General features: G+C 46.4%; 1 protein-coding gene across 1 annotated transcript in view; it reads left to right on the top strand.

Annotated features, from left to right (window-relative positions):
- CDH4 (cadherin 4) overlaps nucleotides 1-14,449 on the top strand; it is a 476,335-nt gene that overhangs the window by 441,129 nt on the left and 20,757 nt on the right. Inside the window, 4 exon segments of the mRNA XM_030009468.2 lie at nucleotides 3,805-4,058; nucleotides 7,538-7,680; nucleotides 12,025-12,258; nucleotides 13,373-13,606. Coding sequence (XP_029865328.1) covers nucleotides 3,805-4,058; nucleotides 7,538-7,680; nucleotides 12,025-12,258; nucleotides 13,373-13,606 — 865 coding nt within the window.

Here is a 14,449-nt window from a genome sequence, read left to right as displayed (position 1 = left end):
TTCCAAGACACGTGTATATGGATGCATATATGCGTGTAAGTATACATGTATCCATATGTATGTATTTTCTGCTTAAACAGAAAACATTCAACAAAGTAAAATGCAACAATTTAACTTCCGTTGACATCAGCAGCTAGTCTGAAATCGAAATGTCAACGTTTTCACTTGCAAACAGGGGAGGACCCCTTATTCTTAATGTAGTAAAGTGTCACGACTGCAGTTTACAGGCACATCAAAGTGAACAACAGGGGATTTACATGATCATCACTGCTACACAAGGACTTCTGCATAATGAACCATCCCGTATTCAGAACTTGTAGGCAAAAAGCAGGACAGATTTGTCAAGACACCATTGATGCTGGTGTTGACTTTCCAGTGCTGTGTAACCCACAGTGATCACAATGCGGAGAACCACATGAAAATCCTATCTTGTCAAGCTGAGCTCAAAGCTTGAAATTGCATTGAATGTCTTCACTGCATAACCTCACCTGATCCTCCTGGGCGCCCAGAGTTTTTTACCCTTATCAAGCCGGGAGGCTTTTTGGTGTATTTTCAGCAAGGAGAATGAGTGAAATTGCTTGTGATTAAATTTTCATGGTGAAGAAGGGAAGACTCTTAGGAATCCACCTTCTTCTTTGAAATATTTTGTTCTCTGTTAATAAGTGAATATGCTTAAAGATTTGGGGAATGTATGCGCATCAGACTGGGTGGCCAGTCAGAGCTCGTTCTTTGTGGTGTAGGAGCAGTCTTTTGCTGGTTTGATCCCTGGTGTAGATTGAAAACGCAGGTAAAAAATGAAGCCAAGTAATGAACCTTTTATTTACAGACCCTACATGGCTGGACTTCCATGTGGCTCTTTGAAGCCGCTTATACATAACTCCCCACTGCTGCAAGCAAAGGGTTTTGCATCTGGGCTCCAGCAGTCACAGAAACAGGGCAGAGAAGGGCGTTCTGTGAAGAATCCCACCCCTCCACCAGCAGTTTGGGGGCCAGAAATGGAGGGCCAGAAATGCTTCCGAACCAAGAAGCCCTTTGGAGTTCAGATGATGCTCGTGGGGGCCATTTTGCAGCCGCTTTCGGCAAAACCCCATCTGCAGCTCCAGTCCAATCGCCAAAAGTGTAACGTTTCCTTTTTCTGTTCATGCCTTTCCAAACCATTTCCATAACCATACAAGACCCTAATCTTCAAAGAAAGCCTTGATCAAGGAGAGAGAGAAACTTCCCACTCAGATAAGACACCGCAGTGTCTGGAGACAATCTCCAAGAGCAGCAGTGGCTGTCCTGTGGGAGCCGGCTAAGTAAAATGTTATTATAAACTCTGCATGGATCAGAGCTGTGAATTTATAATGGCGATGCTTCCGAAGCTTCTGTTATTATTTGCCTCAACAAAAACATAAGGCAAATTTGTTCTCTTCAGTTAAAAGTACCTTGAGAAAAGGAGGATACATGGCAAGCCCTCGGCTTCACTCCGCTGCATGCATGTTGGAGAGGCTAGTGAAGGAGGAGGATGTGCAGCATCTCCAGGGCGATGTTTCAGAGCCATTTGTGCCAGATCAAACACTGAAAATCCAACAAGGGGTATCTGCAAAGGTCTACTTCTTAATTTCATGTCGCGTGCTTCTTGGACGTGAAATTAAAAAATAGGCAGCAGTCCAGCACCTCCTTGTCCCAGAAGTAATGGCTCCGTGTGCTTTTGCTCCTGCTGTTGGCCTGATCAATATGCAGCATTTTCAGTGAGATGCATGGAGATGCAAGGGGTTGGGGCAGTGTGAAGAACACGGTGTGCTCTGTGCACCGTTATCCTCAGAGGGAGGCAGGTTTCGGAAGCAGAAGTATGAACTGTCCTGGGAGAAATTGCTTATTATGGTGTGAAAGAAGTTCTGTGTAGGGCTGGACTGTGTCTGGCTGCAAGGGGCTCCTGTCCCACTGGGGACAATAGCACAAACACTGCTGTGGAGACACAGGCTTTTGATTTTACCTTATTTTTTCAACAAAATATCGGCAGATCGGCACTCTCTTACAAACTGAAGTGTGGTGGACACTTCACGTGGCACTGATGCCTCCAGGACAGTCTGGGAGCTGGGCGTTACTGAGTGATCCCGGGCCAGCCCCACTCCCTGCGTTGCTTTTCTACAGCCCTGGGTTTTATTCTTTCCCAGAAGAGAGGGAAAGAAGCTGAGTGAGCAGCTCTACATTTTGGGGGGGGGGGGGAAAAACCCACTCCCTTGAATCAGGCCATGTCCTAGCAGATACGTGTGTGGTCGGTGTGTCCTGTGCATCATCAGGCAGGGAGTCCACTGGTTTCCCGCATCAGTGCCCTGGGGAAATGCTCCGATCGGCGCCCCCGGCTCCAGCTGAGCCCCTCTGGAGAGGGAGGTGCAGACCGGCTGTGGGCAAGGTTAGCAAACAGGCCAGCACAAAAAAAAACCAACCAAAAAATGAAGACTGGATGAATATCAATTAGAGGGGTGTGAAAAGAAATTGAGGAAATGCATTAGTCAAATTGTTTCAAGGCCCTGAATAGTGTTTAAATGGGAACTTTTACCATGTGTCTTTTTTGAATGCGGTACAAGTCCGTGAGTCAGTGCTGGTGGGTGTACTGGGAATCTTTATGCATCCTTTTATTTATTAAATGTTGGCCCTGCCTGTCAGGAAACCATTTAGCAATAGGAACATTTGCACTTCAATCGAACAGAGATTTCACTGTTTTACCTTTTGCCCCTGAAATTTGTTTTTCTCATGTAGCCTCCTATGATTTGATTTCTCTCCTGACAATACTGGGTTTTAAACAGAACATGGAAGCCAGATTTTGCTGATGTAAATCAGTACAGCTCTACCGAAGTCAATGTAACCGTGGCATTTTACACCGTGAGAGTACGCTTTGCAGACTCAGCGCTGGAGAATGTATTAGGGAGAATGGTTACGCTTCTAAATTTATAAATTACGGTAAAGCATTTTTTAACAAGCAGAGGTGTGATCCTGCATAACTCAAGCCTCCCTGGCAGATGATTAGCGACTTCCCTCATAATAATTAGTGGGATGGTTTAGAAATTATTTTTATACTGCGGTTCAGTCAGTTTTGCCAGCAAAGGCTTTTCACTCCTTCTGGCTCCTAAGACACATAGTCTTTATGTACATGTTGAAAAGAGATCTGTGGCCACTCAACAGCAAAACCCGGCTGTAGGAGTGTGCAGGCAACCTCAGGAGATCACGAGGCGCCTTGCAAGAGGATGAGAGGTCCCACTGGAAGGACCGCCTGATTAAACCGGACGAGGTGGTGTTTCTTGCAGCTTCACCTTTGTTTATAAACTCACTTAAGAGGAAAAATGAAGAGAACTTCAGGCTCGTGGCTCCGCACAGACCGTCCTAGTTACTTAGTCAGCAGCTTTAAATGCTAATAGCACTGCTAAGTACCTGTCCAGTCCCTCTTAGCAAGCTCTACCTGTTGCATTTAGAGCAGCCCTTGGTGGATTTGTTCATTCAATGCTCAACTAACACAGGCAGGTTCTTTATTGGAAACCAGTTAGCATTGGAACAAAACACAGGGCAAATCCTCCCTGCTGTTTGCAATTTTTACTTTGTGGGGGTTTTTTTAACTATTTGACCCTCCAAATACTGGAAGGCCAAATCCTCCACCGGATTGAAGCTGGTCTGGATTTACACCTTCAAAAGGACTGAGCTCAGGAGGCAACGAGATGAGGCAATGACTTTGATATCATCTGCCTTCTAAATCTTGCAGCTTTCAGCCAGAAGGTGGAATTTATTCTCTGCTTGGCTCTATACTTGCTTGTTTCTTTGTCTTAGGCAGTCGATTACGAGATGAACAGAGCTTTCATGCTGACAGTGATGGTATCAAACCAAGCTCCCCTGGCCAGTGGCATCCAGATGTCCTTCCAGTCAACAGCAGGAGTCACCATTTCAGTCACAGATGTCAACGAAGCACCGTATTTCCCAACGAACCACAAATTAATCAGGCTGGAGGAAGGGGTGCCTACGGGGACAGTCCTGACGACATTTTCAGCGGTGGATCCTGATCGCTTCATGCAGCAGGCAGTAAGGTGGGAGACCAGGCAGCCAAGTGAGCTCGTGTACAGGAGGGGGATATCAGCTGCAGAAGTTTGGGGAGCAAAGCAGCTGAAAGCTAATTCACAAACTAAGTGATGTGATATGAGTAAAATGCTTGGCAGGGACTGGCACCCTCAGTCGAGGGCCTGCAGAGTATCGTGCAAGCTTGTAAACTCGCAATCCTCCCCGCTCCAGGTAAGCCAGATTCCGAGCAGCTGGGTCCGGGAGGGCAGACAGAGTTGAATTCCACGTTACTGGCATGCGGAGGGGCAGTTCACAGCTTGAAATGCAAGCAGTCGATAGCAAGGTGTCCCTGCGTTGTTCCAAAGACAGAGGTCAGGGCTGCGTTGTACTGAGTGTTTTGTCTCTGCCTCGTCAAGGATGCTTTGACCTATGTTGTTCATGCACGTTATAAACACAGAGGTTTAGGAAAAGGCAGCCTTGTTATTTCTGTTTTACAAGGGGGAAACCGAGGCACAGAAAGGGCAAGGGTTAGATTTCCAAAAGGAATGACTAGGATTTTTAATCATGTCTTTTGTTGCTTCCAGAGGATTTAGGTTCAACCTGGCTTAAAAAGCGCAGTGTGAGAGGAGCTGTCAGCCCGTTCAGAGCAAGGCTCGCTTGGTTACAAGCAGCTGCTGAACAGGCTTTTAAGATGTCATATAGTTAAGTATTGCCTGAGCAGTCAAACACCCATGCACGTGCCATTGGCACCCGGTCTTTATCTGACTAATGCCGGTCCATATCGGGCACCCCAGCAGCCCTTGCCTGCCCTGCCGTTAGCAAGATTTGTTCTGACCTTCAGACCACCTGCCAAACATAACCTCCTTGTTAGCTGCTTTCCCCAGGAATGAGATTCAGATGGCAAAATTTTAGCCTTCTAAAAGTCAGGTGCTCAATCTAAGCAATTTAAGATCGGATTTAGTCTGACCGATTCTGCAACCGGGAGGGTGTCACTCACTGTGTTTTGTCCCACCTGGGCAGACTGGGGATTGAATCAACGGTCCAGGACCCCGACTCACACGCCTTCCCACAGAGAAGTGTGTGTGAAAATGAGTCCTCATGACACCTTTCACAAGTATTTCAGCCTCCGTCTGTGCAGACGGGAAATGCGTTTCCTGCTCTTGGATACTTCTAAATCCACGGAATTTTGTTTCTTTTTTACTCGCAGTCTGTAAGGACCATAGCATTTTTGGCAAAACCTGAGTGTACGACATGACCACAGCCGAGGCCACTTAAACTTATATCAGTTGTGACATTTCATGTCAGGAAGAGTTTGAAATATTTCACCTGGCACAGAGCTGTCTGGTCTAGAAAATGATAGTTTATTCACTGCCTCATCTTGTTGTCTTTAGACAGGTATTGTGACTTTTGAGGAAGGAGACCATCCTAACTAACAAGCCAATTTTTCTTATATTCTTTTTGAAATATTGGCCTTTGAAGGGTTTTTATTTCCCTAACGTCTGTACCAAACGTCTGGTTTTCAGGGGAGAAAACGGCTCATTTCTGATTGAATACTCCCTCTAACCCGGAGGTGGATGACCTATAATCCAAACGAGCATCTGCTGTTTCTGGGAGAAGGACCGGCTCTGCTGAGCCATTCCTGTCATCGCACAGTGTGTGTGCAGGGTCTTGTAAGACTTTCTGTGAATATGAACAGCCAATTACTTGAGGGTTTTTTTCCTGGGGCTTCCAGGACACACATTTTGTGTACCTGCCAGCACTTCATTTTCAAAGCCAAGTACAATCTCTCTTACCCCCTTTTCATCGGGACAGCCCAACACCAAGGCTTCACAAGAAGCAGTGGGGTATTGTTGGGGTCCTGTCTGCGTGAGCTATGCAAAGGATATTTGGGGTTTTTTCTTCACAGTTGGCATTGGTGAGTTAGGAGAAAAGATACCCAAAAAGCTAAGCGTACAGATCCATGATAAGCACTTCACAGAGAGCTGATCCAGCTGCTAGAGCCCTGCATACAGGTTTCAGTCTCTCTCTAAATAGTCTTTGATGAAATAGAGTTTTTACAAATAGAAGATAAGGAAGCAGGAGCATCTCCAGTAAGGCACAGCTTGGCATGGCCAGTGTCACACCTCAAGTTATCCTCATTAGCCACAGACACATTCACAAAGCCAGCTTTGAAACTGGATCCCTGGTCATTTAGCAGAGAAAGGGCAGGAGACTCACAGCAGCGATATTAAAAAGAAATGAAAACATCCCGAAGAGTCTAGCTCCATGAAATGTAATTCTTTCCTTTGGCAGGGGCTTGTGCAGCTGTGTGTTGCTTTCCTGCTCACACAGATTGACGCAGCTCAAGTTTCACTTTGAATTTCAGCTTCAAACAGCCCATTTCTGGAAAGGAATATCCACCAGAAGCCAGCAGTTCTTCTTCCTGCATATCTAACTACAAAAAGTTTATATAAAACTATCAGCAGCTCTGAGTTACGTGTGAAATAAGCTCAGCTTTTTGCTTATTTCAGTAATTTATAGTTTGGCCATTTATTAGCTTCCAGTTCAGGTAATAAGGGTCCATCTCCACTCAAACTGTACAAAACTGAGAAGTAGAAATCAAAAGCAATGAATAAAATAAAACGAAGAAAACAAGCAAGTGAGAAAGGTAAACAGAACACGTTGATCTGGAGAACATGCAAAAAGTTTGCCCCAAACAAACCACGTTCATAGCTGGCTGCGTAGGACGTGAACAGACGTGGGCTGTGAGTTGACTGAGTAGTTGGGAGGCAAGTCTGCCGTTGGGTCCTTCCAGCCCGGGGCACGCTGGGGACTGCCAAGGGGACCCCCTTGTCACTGCTCTCTTTGAACCTCCCACATGCATAGGATCATCTCACCTGCTATTTCAGGAACATATAAAAATGTTTGGGGAGAGCAGACCTGAAACTGCTTCCCCCTCGAGTCCACGCCTTAATACAGCTGTGGCTTCCCATTATAGCATCCCCCAGGGCAATTGCTGCTGAAGATGCCATTCTGATACAAAAGAGTGGCCTGAAAACTGCCGTTCTTCCAGTGGGGTATTTGCCAAACTGTTGTTTATTAGTGATGGGCAGAAAACAGCGATATCCACGGCTTTAGAGCAAGAGCTGGTTTAGGAAGGGCAATGTTAAGAGAAGGAGAGAGCAGGAATCCATCCTCTAATTCAGGCATATGAATGCAGTGGTCATTGCAGACCCCATTTCTCCTCAGCTGCAGAGACCTCAGGCTATGTCCACTCCCAGCAGCAGGAAGCTGGCATGTAAGTGGCACTTAGTGGAAAGAAAAACCTTTAAAATGAAAGAAATAGAAAAATTGAATAATTGCAGAGGTCAAAAAACAGATACTCAATTAGCATTTTGTTTGTCAACAGAACCAGTTATCCAAAGGTCCTTTGAATCATGGGTCAGGAGTCCAGAAAAACCTTATTTCAAGCAATATTAAGGATATGTCAGTGAAAAGACTGCCATGTATTTATTTCCTTTCTCTGTAGATACTCTAAGCTGTCAGATCCTGCAAACTGGCTGAACATTAATGCCACAAATGGTCAGATCACTACCGCTGCTGTCCTTGATCGAGAGTCAGACTACATTAAGAATAATGTCTACGAGGCCACATTCTTGGCGGCTGACAACGGTGAGCCCAGGCTTCACATTGTTCATGCTTCAATAAGACTCTAATGTGATGCATTAAGAGAAATGATGCCCTGACAGAGTTGTCAGTATAAGTTATCTTTTTCCCAGGTTTTTATGGTCAAAAATGTGAAAGTGGGACGGGAAATTGCTGGAGTAAATTAAATGTGCACAGTATACGGAGAGTGTTATTAAGGGAAAGGGAGGGCAAATGGAAAATCGATTTGGGGAGTTCAGTGTAGCGGTGTAGCCTGAACTTGAAAAAATATCAAAGGGATGTGCTCTCCAAGGGCTGCCGAACACATCGGTCCTGGTAATCGTCCCAAAGGCAGTGATCAGAGCATTCAGGAAGCCTTCCATCAGGAAACCAGAAATAATTGTAGGGGATGGCAGGAGGGTATTAAAAATAAGCCAATCTATTGAGCTGCCGTGGCTTTCATGAAAGGTGTCTGTCTGTCTGTCATTGGAGCTAATCTCTCTCTGTCCACTACCATTTCTGAAACGTCCAGCCATCATCAGAGTGTCTGGATGCTGGTGTATTTTTTTATCAAAGTTGCTGAGGCCAGTACAGATCTTCTCACGGAGAAGTCCTGTTAAGGCTTGCTCTTCTCTGCTCATTAAAGATCACACAGTGCTTTTGGTCAAATTAGCACTGTGAACCTCAGCGCTGGCCTCACTCAAGGGCAAGAGGTCCATTGCTGCTGCCCTGGATTCCTGTTCCTAATTCTGATTAGGAGGAGTTGATGACTTTTTTGCTAACCGTACCTAAATGTGGTCATGCTGTTATTTCATTCGTCGGTTCCTCCGGTTGGAAAAGGCTTTGTGGAGGGCTCAGTAGCTTCCCTGGGCAAGGAGAGGGCCTTCTGCCCCCCTCTCCGACCCACGTCTTCCCCCTGCAGGGTGCTGAGTGCTCACATCAAACCAGAGCCATGTTTCAGCAACAAAATTGAGTCTAGGCTTGGCTGTGAGCACCTAAGTGTATTGCTCAGTCTGTAGGTGCTCTCAGGACAGTGTTTGTGTTAGCTCTTGTCGTCCCTCAGGCTGAAGGTGCCACGTCCATTACGAGCAGATACGGTGGTGCTTGCGGGGCTAATGAAAACTTGCTCCCTCTGGGGTTTCAGGCTTCACTTGAGTCATTGCATCCTGGGTCACAGGGGCAAGGCAAACTCTTGGAAGAGTTTCAATGCCGAGTAGCAGTACCCAGAAGCAAATTCTGGCCCTTCTTTGTGCCATCAGTGGTAAGACTGGTGTGGTCCCACAGCCCCATCCTAAGCTTCCCCTCTGTGAAGGCAGCCAGGGCAGTGAAATCCAAAATAGTCTCAAGGGGATCTAGCAGGTTCATCTGCAAGAGCCGCAGGGCAAAACAGGTCAAAGGAGTTGGCTATTTGTGAGGCTATTCACAAAAGCAGTGGTAGAGCTTGAACCCGTCAAACTACTCCTCACCATCTGACCTTGCAAATCCCGGGCACTTAGTACAATGTGATTTGGAGTTAACCCCTTTCCTTGGCTTCGGTGCTGATGCTGCAGTGCATCCGCGCTTCCACATCCATCATTCAGCAGGTCAGAAAGTGAGGACCTAGGTAAATCTCTTTATTCTGAAAAATTAATCTATCACTGGTATATTGCAGCCATTAACATGCACATAAAGCAGCACCTTGTTTAAAATTCTGTCTAGAGTGCTTAGGATAACAGCTAAAGTTTATCTAGGGTAATAGACTCTTTCCACATTTCTCCCAAGTTCCAGGTTCTCCGGCATCACGTACTTATCAAAGAAAGGCTTTGGGTTGGGGGTTTTGGTGGGGATTTTTCTTTCTTTCTTGAAGAAGCAGCATCATCATGTTTCCTTGAAGTTCTTTTTGCTGTTTTCAGTATATGATAAGGTTTAGCCAAATACTCCTTGGACACGCTCTCTTTCTCTCCCTGGGCTACAGTGCAGAGATACTCACTTTAAGAAAAGTTTTGACTGCAGTGTAAGGGGTGGGGGGAAGGGGAATCCTAATCAACAGCATATTTGTAGCCTGGTTTCCCAGGAGGGAGAGGCTCTTGGATCGCACTGTGTCTACACAAGTGTGAAGACTGGCAGTGTCTAAACCCTTCAGCCAATTTCAACCAATCTCACAGGGAAGCTGAGAACTCAAATACATCATGTTCCAACAGGTTTCATAAACCAGGGAGATGAGTAGGGGAGAGAGACTCTGTAACTGAAGGAAGGAGGGTCCTACCCCTTCCTCTATGTCAGAGCACCCCATGGGAACTCACCTTTGGGGCCCAATCCTGTAGGAAACCAGGCTGCATTGGTGACCCTGCCTGCAGGTTCCTCCTTTTCTGCAGGCACACAACGACAAGAAGATGCCGGTTAGCCACAGGCACAGTTTACTTAATTTCTGCCATTATTTGTCAAGACAGTGGCCCAAGTTCCTTAGAAATTTTTGCACAAGCAGGATGGGAGTGACTCCTGCTTGCAGCTGAACTGGAAAGCCAGTTGGCTTGTACCTCGCTCCAGGAGTGCCGACTGTGCCACTGTGAAAAAGGCAATGATGCGGAATGCAACAGTTAAATGCAGATGTGGCAGTTGTACATTCCTCTTTCTTTTGGAATAATGTCATTAGTATTTCAATCTTAATTTCAGGGAGTAGACCAATTTCTCCACTGGCGTCGGGTTACTATGGTAGTCCTCATCTCTGGAGCATTAAGTCCAAGGATCCTTTGTAGTACATCAATACCTGCTCTTTCCATGTCCTTGCTCTCTGCACATAAGATAGCTGAAATAATTTGAAATGTTCCATGGTTTGTAGTACTTGGACATTTAAAGAATTGTTTGCTTTTCCTTTCTCCTGAGACTGCCCCAGAACTGCACTCAGGAGCACAAAGAACCAAAAACACCAGGAACCGGAGCCCAGCAATACCCAATAGCCCTACAAAACTGCATTTGTACGTGCAGCAATTGCAGGTTGTTTCAGCCACATGCCAGTTAGTGCCTCTCAGGACTGCTAGTTTGCGTTCAGTCTATCTCAGAGGTTAGAGTGTGGGCCTTGCATTCATCCCAGAAGATACTCCGAGTAACATGAAAACAGTGAAATCACTTTGCTTGGTCCCGAAAGTCAGTTTTCATGTTCAGCCCCAGTATCCTGATGGGCTGTCTGTCTCTCCAGAAACTTTCGAGGCTGATCAAAGACATTGTTTTAGGGGGAAGCCTACCCCGTGCTTATTAGATGAAAGGATGAGATCAATGATTGAAGAGCTTAGGTAGGAACCATGAAAGAAGGCTTTTCAGGGCTCCTTCAGAGTTTTCAAGGCTCCCTTGAAAAATGGAGCAGAAATGAGAAAGGAATGTAGGAAGGCAAGTCTGTGGAAGCAGAAGTAACATTTGAAAGCTTAGTGGGGAACTGGTTTGTGTAGCTTTATATCCAGCACTGGGAGGAAGAGCCAGGACTGAAAATACAAACTTAAAAAAGAATTGCTGAAGCAATGCTGCCTGAGAAGGGAGGCGGTGGGCAGGCCAAGATGGAGCTGCCAGATGTATGTGTGGGGAGAGAAATTAAAAATACCGTGCCATTTCTGGGAAGGCTGTTCTCTCTTGCCAGAGCAGGTATTACTTCAAGTAAGCGGTCATTAGTCAGACAAATGTGGCTCCTCATCCATAAGGGGCTGGAGGACCAAGACTGCTGTGCTGTGGCATCCCTGCTGGTTGGGACAAATGTAGAGAGGATGAAGAACTGAATATTGGGACACAGCATCACCCAACGCGTTTGGCGATGGTTAGCCCATACTGTAGGCTTTGAGCAAGGACCTTTCACCGCTAAAGCTAGGGCTGACTATGGGATGGGCTGGATAGTTGGGCTTTCTTTGAAGCAGTGTAATAGTCTGCAAATCTAAAAACTGGCCAGCGAGTGCTACAGTAAATGCTGACCCATGGATTGCACTACTTACTTTTCTTCTTCCCTCCAAGCCCTCTTCTTCCTCTTGTTAGCTGTCTTTCTAATGGTTTTTCCTCTTCAAAACAGCCATTACCAAAATTTACACTAGCAGCTTGGCATCACCTCCTTGTATTTTTAGAGTTTGACTAAGGACATTGCCGTAGGCTACAAATCTGCAGAACTCAACCTCCATGTTCTGCAGGAGCAAAAAACAGCAACATTAGGAGGCTTTGGGAAGTTTTAATAATACCTCTTAAAGCAAAGGACCATGAAAGTGCAGTATGTCCCTAATAAGGTCCAAGGAGGGAGGGTGAAAATCCTGGTTTATTGAATTGGAAGGCAGAGAGGGGGCTGGTCCACGGAGTTGTCATTCCCACTGCTTCGCGAGTGATGGTCATCAGTCCATGTTCGGCTCTGCCTCTCCCGTTCAGGTATACCCCCCGCAAGCGGCACTGGCACTCTGCAGATCTACCTAATCGACATCAACGATAATGCTCCTGAGCTCCTGCCAAAGGAGGCACAGATCTGTGAAAAGCCAAACCTGAATGTCATCAACATAACCGCCGCGGATGCTGACATTGATCCAAACGTTGGGCCCTTTGTCTTCGAGCTGCCAAGTGTGCCATCTGCGGTGAGGAAGAACTGGACCATAACACGGCTGAATGGTAAATGGGGCAGGCAATCCTGAGGACATTTGGACTCTGATTCACTAATGAGGCCACGTGCGGTTTCAAACTTCCAAACTTTCCTACTTTTTTATCTGATTTTTATTTTTTAAAGCACATTATGGCTGACATTATAGACAAGATAGTTAATCAGAAATGATTTGTATCAGACCTGCAGCATAACTCTAAGAGCCTTGGCACTTGGCTTTTTTTAATGCAGTTCATAATTATGAACAGTTATCAGTAGTGAACAGAGTATAAATCATCCATAATGGCCAAGGGGAAAAAAGCTATTATCAGTCTTCCTTATGTTCCAGTGTAATTGTCATAAGCCACAATCAGGATCAATGTTCATTTCTCTGACCATAATTGCATAAAGGCAGCCTTTTAATTTACCATGGAACCAGGAGGGCTAGGTAAGTGTGAAGATTACCAGTATGTGAAGGATTTTTATATTGCAGCATGCAACCACAAATGGCCCTAATTGCTCCTCTTATTGGTACTTTCAGCAGAGGATGGAAAATACCATGGAGCCATGGGCTGGTTTGGCTTCAAAGCTGGTCCCTCTCGCTGAGGTCTGGCACCTTCTGCCAGGCCAGGGGCAACAGCTTGTGCCCTCGCAGCTCGGGGCTCAGTCCCGCAGCTCTTGTATTGCAATGGGAGGGAACACGAGAAGGATTACCTGGCTGAGTGTCTCGAAGGGCGAGACACTCGCCTTCCCTTGGGCGAAGGGCTTCCCAAAAATCCCAAGGTGGGAGGGTGGGCGAGTAGAGAGCCCGCACAGTAGCCAGGGGCAGCCCAGACCCAGGGAACATCATCCATGCTTTAGTATTTGCATTTCATGCCATTTTAAACGCATGCAGCTGGATTTGCAAACGGCATCGAGGTAGGTTAGCGCAGCAGTGAAAACACACGGTATTTTGCAAAGACAGGCCGATTGTTGACCAAACTGTTGGGGCAGAAGTCTGAAGCTGTCCTGCCCAGGTGTGTTGTCGATAGCCTCTTCTTCAGAACTCAGAAGACTGCTCTGGCAGAGGAGCCCTGCCTGTACAAGCGTGGCTGCAAGGCTCTGCCAGAGTGTCTGTCATCTGTCTGTCTGTCTTGGTCTCTCCAGGCGATTACGCCCAGCTTAGTTTACGAATCATGTACCTGGAAGCGGGTGTGTATGATGTGCCGATCATCGTGACGGACTCAGGAAACCCCCCCTTGTACAACACATCCGTTATCAAAGTGAAGGTGTGCCCGTGCGACGAGAATGGCGACTGCACCACCATCGGGGCGGTGGCTGCAGCGGGGCTGGGCACGGGTGCCATCATCGCCATCTTGATCTGCATCATTATTTTACTAAGTAAGTACCTCAGGGGGTGACACCGCTGGGAGACGTCATGTTTCCCATCCTGTTCCCTGTTGTCCCGTTTCTGTACAGGGTATTTTTCAAGGGCCGTGCAAAGGACAGAGCCGTGAGCTTTGGGCTGCGGGAGGTGGTTCACGCATCTGCATTCGAACCTCCTTCACTGCAGTGTCAGCAAAACGAGCTAGAGCACTCTCTGCACGCGTCGGACTTTTCTTTCTAAGACTTCCAGTAGCTTTACGAACATCATTACGCCTGACAACGGCTCGTAGGTAGTGAGTGCGATATTGTTACCGAAAAGCTCGGAATGAAGAACTTATCAACACCAATTTGGTGTAGATAAGCAGACACTTCTTTATTGACGGCCGGGTGCGCGGGCGAGTCCTCTCACGAACCACGCACACCTGTCTTCAAAACAATACACCTTATATTAAGACTTATCGATACATATTCATTAGATTTCCAAGAAAAGTTATACATATTCATTAGATTTTTGGGAAATCATTAGCATATGTGAATATCTTTTACGCAGGCGTAGTGAAGGTCTCTCCGAGGCGTGGTAAGTCTTGGAGGCGGGTAGCTTTTGACCAGGAGGTGTGTTTTGGTATTATAATGAAGTAAAGTTCGTCTAGAGTTTATGATTTCTTCATCGATGTTATGGCAACAGGTGCAATCCATCCTTTTTGACAGTAGCTATGCAGTTATCTCTAACGGCTCTAGCCAGGGACCTTCCAGGAGCCTTGTACTGCACATTCTATCTTTGGGGATCGGCCGCTGCGTTCCAAACAGGCCGTTGTCAGGTAACGTACTGACAACTCTTACACCACCCCGTTGTCAGGT

The sequence above is a fragment of the Aquila chrysaetos genome, chromosome 3, assembly GCF_900496995.4.
Source record: "Aquila chrysaetos chrysaetos chromosome 3, bAquChr1.4, whole genome shotgun sequence".
In the NCBI taxonomy this organism is placed as follows: domain Eukaryota; kingdom Metazoa; phylum Chordata; class Aves; order Accipitriformes; family Accipitridae; genus Aquila; species Aquila chrysaetos.
This window is presented reverse-complemented; position numbering and strand designations above follow the sequence as displayed.